Source organism: Populus alba, chromosome 19, assembly GCF_005239225.2.
Source record: "Populus alba chromosome 19, ASM523922v2, whole genome shotgun sequence".
Classification (NCBI taxonomy): Eukaryota; Viridiplantae; Streptophyta; class Magnoliopsida; order Malpighiales; family Salicaceae; genus Populus; species Populus alba.
The window spans coordinates 18,489,946-18,507,982 of NC_133302.1; the positions used below are offsets into that span (position 1 = coordinate 18,489,946).

General features: G+C 32.2%; 2 protein-coding genes across 2 annotated transcripts; one reads left to right on the plus strand and one right to left on the minus strand.

Annotated features, from left to right (window-relative positions):
• Positions 1–419: 419 nt before the first annotated feature.
• On the minus strand, positions 420–8,321 carry LOC118056506 (uncharacterized). Its single transcript, XM_035068732.2, has 11 exons — positions 7,891–8,321; positions 7,192–7,526; positions 6,589–6,666; positions 6,284–6,386; positions 4,668–4,756; positions 3,900–4,011; positions 3,438–3,491; positions 3,305–3,353; positions 1,916–2,016; positions 1,113–1,228; positions 420–1,027 (listed from the first exon to the last, which is right to left on the minus strand). The coding sequence occupies exons 1-11, from the start codon at positions 8,272–8,274 to the stop codon at positions 688–690; spliced, it is 1,761 nt and encodes a 586-aa protein (XP_034924623.1). The 5' UTR covers positions 8,275–8,321; the 3' UTR covers positions 420–687.
• A 5,276-nt stretch (positions 8,322–13,597) lies between these two features.
• On the plus strand, positions 13,598–16,425 carry LOC118056507 (ubiquitin-conjugating enzyme E2 30). The gene is made up of 5 exons (XM_035068733.2): positions 13,598–13,746; positions 14,933–15,014; positions 15,159–15,286; positions 15,905–16,009; positions 16,148–16,425. Exons 2-5 carry the CDS (start codon positions 14,945–14,947, stop codon positions 16,289–16,291), a joined length of 447 nt encoding a protein of 148 aa, XP_034924624.1. The 5' UTR covers positions 13,598–13,746; positions 14,933–14,944; the 3' UTR covers positions 16,292–16,425.
• Positions 16,426–18,037: the final 1,612 nt, after the last annotated feature.

An 18,037-nucleotide genomic window follows, 5' to 3' on the forward strand; every position in this document is an offset into this window, starting at 1 on the left:
AATTACACGTGAAGATTCTATATGTGGAGGATTGTGGTAATTTGATGATTAGAAAAGAAAGAAATTGCTGATTCGATGCATATAGCTCAATTTAAGACTATCCATTAGGATTTACAACTCGGAAAAACGAATGAAAAAAAGAAATCAAGTAGTAAACAGGTATTGGAACAAGAGGTTTTTCGCCTCATAGAAAGTCGTAGTGTAGCGAGGAAGGAAACATGCTTCAAGAATTTATATCAGAAGTTACCAGCACTTGATATGTTCAAATTCTACTGCCAATTGGTCTATGGATGAACTCTTCTCTCCTTTTTTAAACAATTAAATAATCTTCAAGCTTGTTTGATAGCATATCTCCAAACTAGTTTTGAATTAAAGAGAAATACTAGCATATCCTGGAGAAGAACCCAGCAAGTAGAAAGTTAAGGGGAAATACTCTGTGATGTGATTTTTTTCATTTTATGAAAAACAAAATTCAATTACTCACTATATTAAAGAACATGCGGACAAGAAGAAGATTACTTTTTTTTTTTTATGTTTTTTATCCTGAGAACGAACATACAAATGCCTGACTTGTAAGTGATCTCAGCATGGCTTGAGTTGAACCGACTTCGAGGAAACAAATATGCCCCCGAAATCCAACCCTTGAGTCAAGATCCAGCAAAAAGATAAACCCCCAGCATCCGTGGATTAAAGGAAGCTCCTCTGGAAGTTTCCTGATGAAAACCTGGAAGACAAACCCTGAGCCATGTTGTCTGAATCTAATTTTATACTTTTCCTTCCAGCTTCCAGGTCCTTCTCGCGATCCCAAGGCTTCCATGGGTGTTGCCCCACCCACTCTTCCTTCTCTTTTTTCTGCTTGGATTTTTTCTTCGAACGGCTTGAAGCCTCTTCATGGTGCTTCTGTACCAAAGATTTAGATCGTTTTGCTTTATTGTATTTATCCACCAAATCTGCATCTGCACTTGCCCGTTGCTTTTCCTCTTCATTTGAAGCAAGTGCTGCGGCCTCATTGTATGCTTCCAGGTAACTGTCGTGTCACAAAAATGTATTAGGACACTATTTTAACTATAATAAATGAATGTTAACTATAACTAAATAAACAATGATCATACTTCATCTTTGCTTTCTGGGCTCTGTCTAAAGGGTTATCTGTCCAAGCACTAGTATCACCACGTCCTTCTTTAGAGTTCTTGCTGAAACTTCTAGATTGCGTGGGCATACCACCAGGCTGGGAAAACAAATTAGAAGTTATCATATGGTAATTTAAATTGGAGCTCTGGTGACTGGAGATTAAAATCCACAGCATCATTCTAGAACAGATTCTGGCCTAAATGCGAGGGTAAAATGTTATGACTAGATTAGAAGGCTGTGAAATACAACTATTTCCAAGAAAGAAATCCGAATAAATGCATGACAGCACAAGTAAGATGATCTGATTTATATTTTCACAATAAACTCCAATTCATGATTCCAAAATCTTTGCTCATGGTAATTGCAGGAACAGCATACAACTTGACCAATTGTATATTTTCACAGTGAATATGTGATAACTACTGGTAGACAAAATAACATCGTGTAGAATAAGAGAGGAAAGACTAAGGATATTATGGCCTGTGATATGGATCCAGTATTGAGTCATAATCTAAGGATATTATGGATATTATGGCCTGTGATATGGATCCAGTATTGAGTCATAATCTTCAAAATGTTAACCAGGAGAATGGGGATAATCAAGTCTCTAAACGCACAAGCTTGCACAATCAGAAAGTAATGCAACAACGTGTGTTTTTGTCATCCTGTGTGCTCAAATAATTTACACTTTGTGGCAAGGTGGTATAAAGAGCAAAATCATGGTTCCTGAGCAGAAGCAAGACACTTGCAATTGGGGAAATATAACATGACTTGAGGGCCTTACTTTCCTTTCAGGAGGCAGCGTTGTCATCCATTCATCCCTGGATGGGGCTACTTTAACTTCTGTTTCTGCCAGGAGTTCATCATCTCCCTCCATAGATATACCTGCAATGGCACGAATATCATTAACTTTCTTTCAGAATTCAGATGATGAAGTGCAGAGTAATTTTATGGTGCTTAGTGCGTAACTAGTGGCATCATATTAGATAGTTCCTGGAGCCACTTTATAGAAATAGAGAAATACAACTAGAAGAGAGAAATCATAGCTAGATATATTCTTATCATTTTTTGTGTGTCATGGGTTTTATATTCTCTCTTCCTTTTGTGTTCGTCTCTTTCTTCAAAGTGAACCTAAAAGGTAACTAATAAAATGTCACCAGGTAATTCCTGAACACCATAAAATTTTCCAATGAAGTGCCAGAACATATCATCAAGCATTGACACCTATTACAGAAGTAAAAATTTATGTTATCAACGACATGGAGCAAGCTATCAAAGTCAACTGATTCCTCAAAGTTTTTGTGCAACCAAAATTCTTTCATGCAGCAACAAGAAATCAAGGATGTGTGATCTCCCAGCTACAACAACTAAAACTCAACATGGTGTACTCAAAATTCAATTTCAGCAGGACATGTTTAGTTAAATCATGGTGCTATGGGTTCCATGATTGCCTGCTCTCAACACCTAGTCCATGACATTTAGGCCAACACGATGTTATTCTGAGTCTTATAATTGCCTTGGTTCTACCGCAGGTAAGTATTGTGTATCCAAGTCCATTAATGTGCCTGGAAATTGACTGATAGTAGACTCAAAGTTTATATGGTCCTCAACTCAGTCAGGCCCCAGATTCAACTGGAACCTGCTAAAAACAATTAATCACTGAGACAAGCAATTAAGTAGCTGACAACACTACATGAAGTGATACAGTTATGATAATAATAATAAAAAAAAAAAAAAAACATGTTGAGAAGAGGATGGGCAGGTGAAGGGAAGATAAGCAAGGAGAACAATCAAACTTGTTCAGTGAAAATATTTAAATCACATAAAGCAATTTCAGTAGTCGACATTGCCAAGAAAGCACAGAAATTTTCCTTCTTCTCAATTAATTAATTCCTACACGATTGTGATAGTTTGAGAAAAGCAATTTGGCAAGTAAATGGCATGTTCAAGGTCTTCTGGACACTATGCTTTATATATATATTTCAATTGAAACTAGCACAAACTACCAATATTGCCCCCAAAGATATGAACCAAGTGGACAATTATCAACTGATCTACACACTGGAAATCCTGTTTAGGGGGGAAAAACTGGGTAAATTATATTTCCAGCAGCAAATCCATTCTGGTCACAACGAGATAAAAGAGCAGCTTATTTTTAGACTAATGAAACAACCTTGCAATCTTCTCCATTGTGCAGCTTCACGCATGGCTCGCAACTCAGCCTACAGAAGTAGAAAGCATTAGTTGTCAAATGACTTTGAGAGACTACAGCAGGATACTGGCTTTTGCTTAACCAACAAATTAACCTTGAATGCTTCCTGTTCTTCCTTGCGTTTAATTTCATCATCCAGCAGTTTCCTCTACAAATAGCAGACAAAGATGGAAAAAAAGCAAGTGAATATGAAAAACAAGGTACACATGCATTCAAAAAAACATATTCAGATATTGAGGCACCAATAAACAAATCCACAAACTTTGCATAATGCACAAAGGAAACACATCGCATCACATCACAGGAATTCAACTCGACAAAATGCATAGTAGTCCAGGTAATAAACAGTGACCAAAAGCATACACAAGGATCTTGGACTTCACACACATACTGCCACTTAAGCTTTTAGCTCAAGCAATAGACAGGTTGATGGAGTGTGCACAGATCCTAGCTTTTGCTTCTTATCAAAAAAGAAAAGAGAAACACAGACATGTGCATAAGACAAGTAAATTGATAAAAACTTAGCATAGATACCATGTGTATTTAAGAAACTCACCTTTTCAGGATCTTGCAAGTCTTTGAAAGCTTTGTTCAATTTGACAAATGCTTGGTGGGCTTGAGGATGAGAGCACTTGTCTGGATGCACCAAAAGAGACAGCTTCCAGTACCTAAGGAGAAGCTTATGTGGTTCATTGATGAGGTATTGAGTCGGGCTCAAAGCTAAATTAAGAAAACAATATATTATTTCAAATACAGAGCTATAGTAGGAATATATCATGTCAATTGTGAAAAGTTAGCAGTTAGCAATTTTTTGCAGATTTTCCAATGAAAGTAGAAAGGTCATTCAAATGAAACCATACCTATCTGAACAGCTTAGCCAACATATAAAAGTTTTAGTTGCTATTCAAACCTATAGATCTCTAACACTGGCACGAAATTGAAGGGGAATAAATAAAAATAGCAGATAAAATTGGCTTGTTTTCATGATAAATAACATCATCAACTAAAATACTGGATACAGGAAAACTTCTCTCCAGCATTTCCTGCTATCTCTCTGCTAAATGCTGCTGAAGGACAAACCATACCAAAAGCTATGCTGCTGAAGTCATGATTCATGTAACTCACACATCCTAGTTTATTTAAGCTGGGGAGTTTTGTGACATAAAATCACAAGTCAGTTGCCTAGGAAAAGAGTGAAAGTATATAGGTACATACATAAATATAGACTATTCACAAATTTACTGCAAATCTGGACACTATGTTAACATAATAATTTATGGAGATCTCATTTTGAAATCCATGCAAATTATAATGAATAACGTACCTTTTCTTTATGTTATCAGCAGACATGTTTCGATTTACTCCTACAACATCATATAGAGAGTCACCCACAGCATCCATAATTCTTGTGACCTAATTGAGTAGATGTGAAAGTTAATGAGTTAAAACAGTTACTAAGAATTCATAAACTCAAGAATGATAACATAAAAAATAAAGTAAAAAAGAAGACAAACTCCATTTCTAAATTTTTCATTACCAGCACTATAACCTAGGACCTAATATCAACTTTTTAGATAGGTTTATTCCAGATAACAGGCATGCAAATATATTGTTAAATCGAAGAACAAGAAAGGGAAAAAAAAAAAGCATTATCAACAATAAATCATTTTACCCACAGCAGGGGGCAGGGACCCCTCAAAGATCAAAACATTTCCTCGAATTTAAAAAATATTTCAAAAAAGTTTCACTTTCTTAAATAATGAGCCAATCAAAAGAAAAGGTCATGCTTTAGCCCCAAACATCCAACTTTTTGATCCATCCTTCTGAGTGTGTACAAGATTTTTTATTTTTATTTTTATCTCAATACATGCTTGTTCCGCTCTGCCCTCCCAAAAAAAACTATTGCTTAATCATAGACATTAAATCTGAAACTAAGAAACAAAAGTTCTTTTTTGCTAGAAGTAATAGCCAAGGAAATATACACAAATATTCCACCTCCTCTGTTGACTTAGTTCTAAACAACAAGGCTAGTCCAAAAACATACTCGATGTAGCATTAATGTTATGCTTTTAAACTATTAAAGGATATTCTGTGTCCCAAATCCTTTCTCCACAAAATGGTATGTAACAAATAAAGTTTGTCAGTAATAAGGTGAGACACATTTGTCCTCCATGAAAATAAGTTGCAGTCATTTAGTGAAACCAAATCAACGATCAGATCCATTGAACACATCACTCGTGTGCTTATGTACATGAAACCTGCCCATCTGATAAAAAGTAAAAGAGAGAATAGAAGCCCTTGGTTTCATCATTAAAAACTTCATCAAACTCACAAAATAAATAGAAACTTAGCAATGATAGTAAACAGGAATGTAGCCAAAAGAGTTGCTTAAATGCCACTGTCAGCTTCTTGACACATTACTAATGATGCAAACACTAGCATGGATTCGAACCAAAAGAAAGCCAACTGGCACAAGGAAGTGTAAGGAAGAAAAAGCAGACTATACATCTAAACTACAAACCGACAATTCTCTGAATTACCTGTCCAGTGCTTGTTCCATCAAAAAGACGGCTTAAAATGAGTTTTTAAAAGAGAAATAAACAAATCTTTTAATCCACTATAATAGATGAAGCACACATAAAAAGGAGCGAGGTAAAAATCATCTCCCTTGGTACATAAAACTCCCTTCTACTTCAAAACTTATGGCTAATGGATGAGGACAGAATGACCAGAGACTTCTGAGACCTAAAATAAATCCTAGAACAAAGCTCTAATCCATAAATTGTGTTTTATATGGCTCAAATACAACCTAAACACTACCAGGTTAAAATGTTTTAGAACTCGTAAAAAATAACACTGAAAAATAAAAGTAAGTTGTCAAACATAAGAGAAAAACAAGTTAAATATGACACAGATTGCATCATGCATAACAGCGAGCACCTCTTCAAATCGCTCTGCTTCATTTGCTGATGCAGCTTCAGCAACCACAGCTGGGGGGGCAGGTCCAATAAATAGCTCAGTATCTTCCTCCAACTCCGCTTCTCTGGAATTTTACATCAGAAACACCATGTAGGCACCACTTCAATTTACATTTTGACAGAAAGCAACACAAACAGAACAAAATCTTGCAATTATATGTCACCAGAGATTATAAGAAGTTAGAGACCAAAATTTTATGTGCAAACTGCAAACACATCAAAACTTCTTACAAAAGAATCTACTGAAGCAAATATTTCGTGAAATACCTAAGCTCAGCTTGTGCTTCTGTTAGTTTTGCTGCTGCAGCAAGTAACTCGGCTGATGGCATTTCAGGGCCAATCACCCTGCAGCAAAATGAAAGCAAAACAGCATAATACAACTGTTCATGTCTTTTTCTATAAAATATATTTTTCTTAAAAAATAAAGAGTTCATGACTATTGCTTCAGCATAATTTAACCAATTCATCATACAAGGATGTTAAGAAAGGAAATGAAAACAAGTAGTACAACTACGTAGAAAACAGAAATATATGGAACCAACATGCCATCTTAGAAAGGCAAGAAGAGTAACTATAACTAGCTAAAAACAACATAAACATTCTTCCTTTTCCATAATTAAAGATCAATAGCATCAAGATTTGCATCAAAGAGGGTTCTCATAAATCATAATACTAGCTTGTGATACCTAGTCCTCTTAGGGCCACTCTCTGCAAAACAAGACAACACAGAATCTGTTCCAACTAAAAAAGGAAATTAAAAAATAAGCAAACCTGTTGGTCAAGATCATTGACCTTTCTTTTAGTATAATAAAGAAATAGACATGCCATAATTTTGAACCTGAGAACAAGAGAGAGAGATAGAGTTTGTACCTTCTTCTAGGAGCAGAAGCATCATCTCTAGAAGATGGCACTGCCACATTATTGTCATCTGTTTCTTGTTTATGTTCTGCATCTGGTGGCATAGAATCCACATCGTCTGATGGAATAGAATGATCTACCTGTTGCTCTTTGGGCTCTGCACAAGCTTGGATCAGGGGTCCAACAACCTCCAAAGTAGGACCAGCTTTTGGACGCAGCAAAAAAACCCTATCCCCATTTTCCTTGAGATTTAATGAAATAAAAAGTCTCTTCAAATGCTTAATCAATGACCTTTCAGATATCCCTTTTATGTCAACAGCTTGTCCATCATCAATCATTTGCAGAAGCTATAATAAAAACAAAGATCCAAAAAAACAAAACGCAACATTAATCCATACACGAGTTTCATATCTACAAAAAAAAATCATAAAAAGTTCCCTAACTCATATATTCAGGGAAGAAAAAACCATTTTCTTGTGAAAATCAAAAACCATTCTTCACTACTAATCAATACAATCATACTAGTATTCCTCTACACATAATGTTACATAAGAACATAATTCAGTGATTAAAGCTTCATTTTTGTAATTTCTTCAAACTTAAACAACCAAAAGCCCAAATTTTTAAACCATAAAAGTTAATCCCACGATTAACCCACAAGGGATAACTAAAAAAACAGAGATTTTACTAAAAAAAAACAATCAGAATTACCTGTTTCAAGTCACCACCAACGTTAGGGAACTCACTCAACATCTCTTTAACTACATCTCCAGGGTTAACCCGAACTCTATCAATCTCCCTGTCCTCCGAACCAGACCCGGATGCTGATGATTCGGACTCATAATCTCTTCTCTTCTTCGATTTCCTTCTATTCCTCTCTCTATCTCTGTCTTTTCTTCTTCTCTTCTCTTCTTTCTCTCTTTTCCTGTCCTTATCTCTCCTCGAACTCCCATCACTTCTCCCCCGGTTGCGGTGGCGGCTCCGCCGCCTCTCAATGGAAGAGTCGGCGTCTTCTTCACCGTCGCCGTCGCCGTCGGAGCTTGATTGGGATGTCGGGGTGTCTTCTCTGTGCTTCCTCTTCGTTCTGCGTCCCATTTTTTTTTTTTTTCTGAAATAAATTTAATTTTTTGATCTTCAAAATCAAAATTAGTTAAAACTTGAACGAGAGTTGAAGCCCATCCATTAGAAGAACAGATTCGCGGAGGTCTCCTTTTCACTTGGGCTTTGGAGCCCAATTCTCTTTTCAATCCTTTTTCCCCTAATCCTAAACCATTTTATAATCAATATATTAATTCTATATTTGCCGCGTCAGTGCATCTCCTCCATTGTTATTATGGCCCGAAAGAAACTTGCACCCTCGTTGATCATTACTGAATTATTAATTGAATCTTGAATGATTTTCTTTATAAATAATTTTCTATATTTAATTATTTATTATTGTCAAAGTCATATGATGATTTGATGACAGAATTCATGTAATGAACTTTTATCATGGTGGTGGGAATGTATTATTAAGAAATAATGTTAATAAAGTTAAGATAAAGTTTGAAAGTAACATTGGATTATAGTAATAAGAAATGATATTATTATCATAAAATGGCTCTATTCATTTTCACTATAAGAAAGTGAAGAGTGATCTAAGAGAATTGAGGAAGGGGAAGAATAGTCAGAATTGTTGTTTTTTAAAATATTTTTTTATTTTAAAATATATTAAAATAATATTTTTTTTAAATTTATTTATTACATCAATACTGAAAATCATAAAAATATAATTTTAAATATAAAATATTTAAATTTTTTGAAAAACATGCAAAAACAAAGACGCTTTTAATAAATAGCATGGAGACATTATCCAATGGTTCAAAAGGGCATGAATTAATTGAAGAATATGAGGACTTAAGACTTTGCTCTTTTCGTGCATGTGTAAATAAAAAGTTGTTCATTGTTATTTATTTATTTATTTATTTATTTTAAATATATTGAAACTTTTGAAATGCGGATTAAATACTTGATCAATGTATTAAATCAAATTAATCAATTATCATACATGTTATTTAATAGGAAAAAAACTCGGTATAACGTGCTCAACCTAGCAATGCAAGAGTAAATTGATCACAAATAACGATCTAGTTTAAAAAAAAATCCATGCTATTATTATTTTAATCTCTATCTAACCCTATCAAACTTAAATGCAAAATAGCGAATTGTTCAAGAATTAAATCATAAAAAAATATGAATTGAAATGAACAAAAAAAAAAATGGCATATTATATGATCAAGATTAACCTGTAAAACTTACAACTCGAGTAATGGACACGACCACAATAAGTTAATGTAGTTAGATAATTTGTCTTTCTATTTTTCTTTCCCTTATTCTCTCCCTAGCTAGACCTTGATCGAGTCTTAATTGATCTCGAGTTAGATTAAATCTGAAACTAAATTAAAAAGTTATAAAAGAATTGGAAACAAAGTTAAAAAGTAACCAATTAGGTAACTTGTTTAGGCAACATGTCCCTTTCTTTTCTCAACCTTTATTTTTCTTCCTGGTCATGTCTTAATTGGGCCTTAATTAGCCACAAGTGGAGTGGAATTGAGATCAAATTGCAAAGTTATGAAAAAATTAGGGACCAAATCAAAAGAAAAAAAATCTTAAATATGTGATTAAATTGAAATGGCATAAAAGAACTGGGGGAAAAAACTAGCCATGGGTTGGATAAAGTTTGGGATTAAATTGAAGAGTTAATAAAAAAAATAAAGACCAAATCAAAAAAAAAAAAAATCCTAGCCTTTGAGGAGCCTACGGAGGTTAAAATGACATAAAACAATTGGGGGAAAAAAATAATTAAAAAGAATTGTTTGGCGTTTACTTTGCACGCTCTAACATGCCAAGGGGCCATCAAGGTTGAGGCAACCCTCGCAGCCTCCTCTGCGACTTGATGGTGGTCTTTTTCGGAATCTAAATAATCATCTCATCAAGATATTTCTCCCACCATAATGAGTGTCGACATTGGGCACCCAACGTGGCTCTAACGACTTTTTCTTTCACTCCCTCCTTTTTTGTTCTTGTCTTGAAATTCATGCAAAAAAATAAACACTCTAGTTGTCCACAATTTTTTATGTGTTTGTGCACAATATTTTCTACAATAGAGAGCACCTTCTATTTTAGTTTATATTAATGAATTTAATCTAATTTAAATCAAAGTAAAGATTATAGGAATTATATCATAAATTGATGTTGAAACGAATTAATTTGATTAGCAATGTTACTAGTTTACAAGTCTGCACTACATTTCAGATCAATTTTTTTAAAAAAAAACATTAGCGAAAAATATTCAAGTTATTTAGAATTATTTGATATTTTTATTAAACCCGAGCCAGCAGATTAATCTTAAAACCTCTTGATTTGACTTATTGCCTAACTTAAGTTTAAAATTAAATTATATATGAGTTTCCCGGACATGACGCAGTTGACTTACCTAGTCTAAAGGCATCAAGTTTACCGGTAAAAAAAGTATAAGGATAAAATTAAGAAGAAAAAAAAGATGAAATTGACATTAAAAAAACTTTCATGAATAACTTTTTATTTAGCCTGGGTTTAAAATTAAACCGTGGTCGACCAATGAAAAGGGTATGATGATGAAATTGAAGAAAAAAAACTCTCGACTCAACTTTTTACTTACCTTAGGTTTTAAATTAAATTGTACGGGAGTTACCCTAATATGATTTAGTCAACTTGACCGATCCAAAAACAAATTGAACAACTGCTAAAACAGGTTTGCGAATGAAATAAAAAATATATACCAAATTGAAAAAAAAAAGTTTTGAATGGAAAAAAAAGGGGTTAGATTGAAAAAGAGAAATAAGATAAGCTTATGAATAGTGAAGCTCCATATATTTTTTTAGTTTGGAAGTGATGTACTTGAGCTAGGACTTTCCCCGATTGTTTTTGAGTTTAAAAGTGCTTTTAAATAATTTATTTTTAATTTTTGTTTTCTTTACTTTAAATTAATTTTTTTTTTTGTGTTTTAAAATTATTTTGATGTGCTAATATCAAAAATAATTTTAAAAAAATAAAAAATATTATTTTAATATATTTCTAAATGAAAAACACTTTGAAAAATAACCGCTCTAAACAAGCTTTTATTATTCCCAATGCTTACGTGTATATGCTAATGGCATGATGCCTCCCAATATTGTTTTTGGGTTTTTTTGTATTTAATTTTAATTATAATATTTAAATCAAATTAAATCTATATATAAGTTGAATTTATATATTTAAAAATGTAGAATTTAATTAATTATATTTCTTATATTACACACATTACCATCATCTTATTCCTTAAAAAATCTTTTTTAAAAAATGGATAAATCGAGATATTTTGAAGAAGCTAATTTTTAATATTAGTTTCTCCTTTTTACTACAGTAAATTAAGGTTGATTTCTAGTTTATTTTTGTGCCACATTCAAAGATTAAATTCTATTTAAAATTAAAACTTTGACACCCAAAATGATTCTAACACATGAGATTTCATTGAAATCTAAATCAAATTCAATTAGAGTATTCCAAATATATTGTATAGGTCTCGGTGAAGTTAACTAACCTATTGCAAAAGTATAACTATACATATCTTAGGAGGGTTTCATGGTAGGGACGACAATAGAACCAATTTTTAGTAGTATGGAATCACAATTCATGCAGTTTTAATTAAGTTATTTCCTGCGCTCTCCCTGTGAATTTTGAACACAAAAATTAGTATTTAAATTATAGAATTTTTTTTTGGTTTTGTCATTAAACTCAACACAATAATCTAATTTAAATTTGAAAAATCCCAACTTATTCTTTATTTAATCCGAGTTTTAAATTCAATTATTTAAGAGTCTTTTCGACGTAATCTTGTCGATTAGGTAGGTCTAAAAAAAAATTCAAAAAAAAAAGAAACATACAATGTTATCTTTAGTCAACCAGTTAAATCCACAACTCGGGTTATGAACTTTATTTAATTAAATTAATTTTTTTATTATATAATAAAAAATAAGAAAATTGATTTACAATCAAACAAATATTAAAAAATAAAATTTAATAAAACTCTAATTTTCTACCACCTAAATATTTTTTATTACCTTTTTTATCCCCGATAAAAGTAGTGTCAACTCGTAGACTAGTTAAAAAAGAAATATAAGCGGTCTCATCTCAAATTTATTGATCTTGATTTAACGAGAATAAATTATAAGGTAATCATAGGTTTACTCCTTTTTATGTATTCTAAAATCTTGTCCGTTTAATTTGAATTAAACAAGTATGAAAACAAGGGTTATGGGATTTCAATTTATTTTCTTACATGTAATAAATGTGTATAAATAAGCAATTAAACAATATAATTTTTCTTATCATGCTAATTTCATGATAAAAAAAAAAGAAAGATACTTTCATAAATAAAATCCATATGTCATGACATCAAGGAATTAGTGAAATGATACACAAGATTTTGGAAATAAATAAAAATATTCCTTAAGGCAAAGACGATTTTTAGTTTTTAATTAACAAAAATCAAAATTTTATTGCAATTATTCAAGACGTATAAATTCTCTAATGTCATTTTCCATCCAAGATCTGAACCAATTCAAAGGTATTTAAAACTGAAAGTGTGAGGAAATATGGCCTATGCTAAGCCTAATTATTGGTGGAATTTACATTTCTTATATTACTTGGAATCATAGTGTTAAAACCCAGTTTGGGTTGACGAGTTGACTCAGGATCCTGTCGATCCGGGACTAGAACTGGATCGAGTTAAAGAAAAAATAAGAGAAGAAAAAATTTGGTGTGACCCGGTTAACCCGGCAAAACCCGGTTTCAACCCGTTGACTTTTTTGTTCTACTAAAATGACATCATTTTGATTTAAAAAAATAACCCGGATGATCCGATTAAAACTTGATGACTTGATCAAAACCCAAAACCTGAATTTTGAACCAAACCGGTCATAAGAACAAGTCTAAAAACTATGTTGGAAATTATTATCAATATTAAGAGCTTGTTTGATAATGTGGTTGTAGTTGCTTTTCAAATAATTTTTTGTGTCAAAATATTTACTAATAATATTTTATTATTTTTTAAAAATTATTTTTAATATCATTATATCAAAATAATTTAAAAACCTTAAAAATATATTAATTTAAAATTAATAAAAAAATAAATTTTTTTTAAACTTTTTCAAAAATATTTTAAAATACAGAAAAAACAAGCTATAATCTTGAGAGGAAAACTGGTTCAGACATTTCACTTAAATAAAATAATAATAAAAAAAAAACAATCACTCCATAACGATCGTTTTTAGGCTGACGAGTGACGTGGCATATGGCGAACCATCAATCCAACACTGCAGTGGGACCTACTGCAGTTGATTCCTCTAGAACATTCTAAGAGAAAAAATAAAACCGTGCACGGCAATGAATTCAAAAGGGGGTTAACAAGATTTGTTAACCCCTATATAATTAATTATAATTTCGGAAAGATCATCTCTCTCTCTCATATTAGCCTCAAAGAAAACCTCACACCGACAACAACTTGAGGTTAGATTATTATTATTATTATTTTCCTAGGATCTTTTTTTTCTTTTAGTGAAATGAGGGTTGTGGGGCCGTTGATTAGGTGACTGATTAGGGTTTCGGGTTTTTTGTTAATCGAGATTTGTTGTGTTTATTGATAATCTTTGAGTTCGTTGAATTTGGGGTTTGATAGGCAAGGGTGATCGTGAAAAATTGTTGAATTTTTAATTGGGGAAGAATATTTTTATTGCCATTTCCAATTTATCTGGGATATAATTTGTATTTTTCTTTTTAATTATTATAACACGAGGAATCCAACTACGGATGGGTAAACCCAGACCCATGATAACCTGGTTAGAGGATCAAACTTCGGATGGGTAGTCCAGGCGGGCGCTGCAAACATGGAATTTTTTCTATGTGTTAGGAATCGAACCGAAAAGGGTGACATAAGTCACACAATTCAAGAATTGAATTTTATTAAATGTTTTCCAAACAATTCAACATCTTGTATATAGAAAATGTTCCCATTATTTTAATGTCGAAACATTAATGTTTTTGATAATCACTTCTGAAGTTTCGGCTTTATCATATCTGAAAGAGGGAAGAATGGAGCTTTTTCTATTAAAGTGGTGTTAAGATTTAATGGGGGTGAATTGGATTTCGTAAAAGAACGTGGGTGCATTCGGATTTTGAAACTGGTTTAGCAAAAAAATAACAGAGGCTAGTATGTTTAGTGCGGCTGTCTCTTATGAGTTCATATCCAAATTGTTATAGTTAGATTTCCCATGGATGTGAAAGATAGGGGATTTACAATTGATAGACAGAATTTCATATGTTATGGTTCTTTTGCTTGTTCAGTCTTCTTGTTTTATTTATGTAGTTACGGTTTGTTTACATTAGCTTTGGTTCAAAATACTCTTGATTTAATGCCTCATATACCTCTTAAAAGACTTTCTCTACGTGTTAGCAGATATTATTGTGTTTGTTTCTTATTCATATCTGCCTGCCTTTGCAGCCTCTTTTTGTCAAATAAGAAATTTTATCCAGTAAATTTTCACTTTCATCTTGCATTTTCTATTTTGCAGTGCAAGGTTCTCTTAACCCCTTGTTGTTAGATATTATTTTCTGTGCTAAAAGCACAAATTGTGACTTGTGATTTTATTAGCATTTCATTTTTCTAATTCTAACCACTCACGTGTCCTTTTCTCAGGAGTGAGTAACAATGGCTTCAAAACGGATCAACAAGGAATTGAGGGACTTGCAGAAGGATCCTCCTACTGCTTGCAGTGCAGGTTTGTCACTAAACTTGTTCTAAAAAAGTTTTTTCTAAGTAGAAACTAATGTGCTTCCAGTTTCTTTGATGAAAAAAGAGATTTATTTGTCATGTTGGTTTTTCTTCTCCTGACTTGAATATAATAATGATGTTATACTGTTAGGCCCTGCTGGTAGTGACATGTTCCATTGGCAAGCAACAATTATGGGTCCAGCAGACAGCCCATACGCTGGGGGTGTGTTCTCTGTTAACATACACTTCCCTCCTGATTACCCATTCAAGCCACCTAAGGTACTAACAAGAGTAGTCACTATCTTTTGTATTTGATATGTTAAGGTGCACCATGGATTTGGTTTATTTAGCTGTTTGTTCTAAGCTCGATTTTGAGATTCTCTTTGTTGTTTAGAAGAGATATTAACTTAAGCATGGGATTCCATCCATTTACAAGAAGTCCTTTCATCATACCAGAATGTCCCTGAAAGGACATGTTCATGACAATTCATGTATCGATTCATCTGCACAGATGTATGTTTCCTTTCTTTCTCACAATGGACAAATTCTGATGTGAGCAAATCTATAGTATATGCTCCTCGTAATCTGAGGTCGCAAATCTTCCTTGCTTTTCTGTTTCCTATGTACTAATGTTATTGACCTTGGGATTTTTACAGCCTCTGTTTTATTAGTGATCTAGTCACCTCACATGACAGCAGAATTGTCCTTCCATTCTACCAAAATGAAAACCCATGAATGTCCCTGTTTATTATTAATCCAGTCACTTCAATGTTACTTAAGTTCACTTAAAAGAGTTGTTTTTGTTAGAATTTTGTTTACTTAGTTATATTTTGAACAACAAAATGTACTGATGTATGCAAAATAGATATTTACTATTGAATGAAATACTTTGTGCAGGTTTCCTTTAAGACAAAAGTTTATCATCCAAACATTAACAGCAATGGCAGTATCTGTCTTGACATTCTCAAGGAGCAATGGAGCCCAGCCTTGACAATTTCAAAGGTCTCCATCACTATCTTCACTTCTCTTCAAACTCTAAAATTTAAAATAAGTCCTGTGTATTTGCCATAGTTTCAATTTGAATTAGTCTTGGGCTTTATGATTGTTTCAGTTTTGCAAATCTTTTATGTTTCTTTGCAGGTGTTGTTGTCGATATGCTCGCTGTTGACAGATCCAAATCCCAATGATCCCCTGGTGCCTGAGATTGCTCATATCTACACGACTGATAGAGTCAAGTATGATGCTACTGCTCGAGCCTGGACTCAGAAATATGCTATGAGCTAGAAGCTAGAAGTTCTTGATTCGCTTTCCTTTCTTGTTGGACGATATTGGTTACCAATGGTGTGATTTCATTATTGTGTCTCTTTTTGGATATGCACCTTGATAATCTTTCAGAAGTGAGATTATTAGGTTTTCCAGGTTTTTGTTTTTTTTTCTTCAATGGCTTTTAAATTTGTCATGTGGGGGTGGGGGTGATAGTCGAATGCTGCTTTGAATTTCTTCTTCCAATTAAGATCAGGCATTATTTGCTGGAAGCAAACTTATGAAGCATGGTATACAGCATTGAATAAGCACATAGGTTAGGTTGGTCCGAACAATTAAAATTTGGAAGTGTCACAATGCAGACGAATAACACAGATTGCTCGGAAGAAGAAATTCGAAGCAGAATTGGGATCTGTTAGAGGCTACAATATCACTGTGGATCCCCAAATATTGCTTTAATATGAATGGCTATCATATTTGTCCCTAATGCAAATTATAGTTGACCTTAATTGGAAATAGGGATATATTAGATAGGAGTTCTGTGTTATGCCTTGGCCTGACTCCAGGTTTTTTAATGTGAAAAAAAAGTTTAGATGAAGATAACGTTTTTTCAAAGGAGAGTAAAAGAAATTTGAAACTTGGATTATTAATTTAAATAGGTTTAATAAGCTTGATTAATTAGTTTAATACTATAATTGTAAAATATAAAAGCCAATGATAAAAAAAAAGAAAGATAATGGCCAATAAAACTAATATTATAAGTACGCATCCTAACAATACTTGTAAAAAGTTTTAATAATCTCATTTGATAATAAATTAAAAATGGAAATGGGATAACTTTATAAAAAAAAATTATTACTCACAAAGCATGAATTGAAAATAAAAATAAAAAAAAAACAAAAAAAAAACTAGCTCACGGCTATATATCAAAATATATAGTTAACCTTATGAAAGTGAGATAATTTTATTAACAACGGAGGTCAACTTATAGGCAAACAAAACAATTAAAGGCAAACAAACCAAGTAATCTTTGATACTCATGTCCCTAGTCATTAGATTGACTTATCTCATAGAAGATAAATAAAAAAATCACGAAGCAGATTTTTTAATAATCTAAAATAATAATAATAAAAAAAATAAAATAAATAACAATCAAAATAATGAGGACCAAATATAATATAAAAAATAAATTAAATAAAATAGTGAGAAATGAAATTAAAAAATAAAACAAATCAAGAAAAAGATAAAAAAAATAAAAAATTAGCAATAAAAAAATGAGGATTAAACCTATTATTAATATTAAATGAAATAAAAAAAATAAGGGATTAAATTGAAAAAAAAAAAAAATCAAGTAAAAAATAAAAAAATAAAAAAAGTAGCAATCAAAAGAATATGGATCAAATATATTATTAATATTAAATAAAATAAAAGAATGAGGGATTAAATTAATAAATAAATAAATCAAGAAAAAAAAAATAAAAAATAGCAATTAAAATAATATGGACCAAGTTTGATAGATGAAAAAAAATTAAATAAGGATGAAATTAAAAAAAATATTTCAAATCTATAAATTATCTCAAATAAAACATATAATAATAAAAATAGAGACTAAATTCAAAGAAAAACCAAGTTGAAGGGTTTGGTGCAAGAATCAAAGGAGAGAGAGAAAAAAAAACAAAAAAAAACATATCATTAACAACAAATCAGCAGCTTGTTGTTCATATGTGCTACTTAGGCATGGAAGGGATGCCGAGCACTTTTCAATGC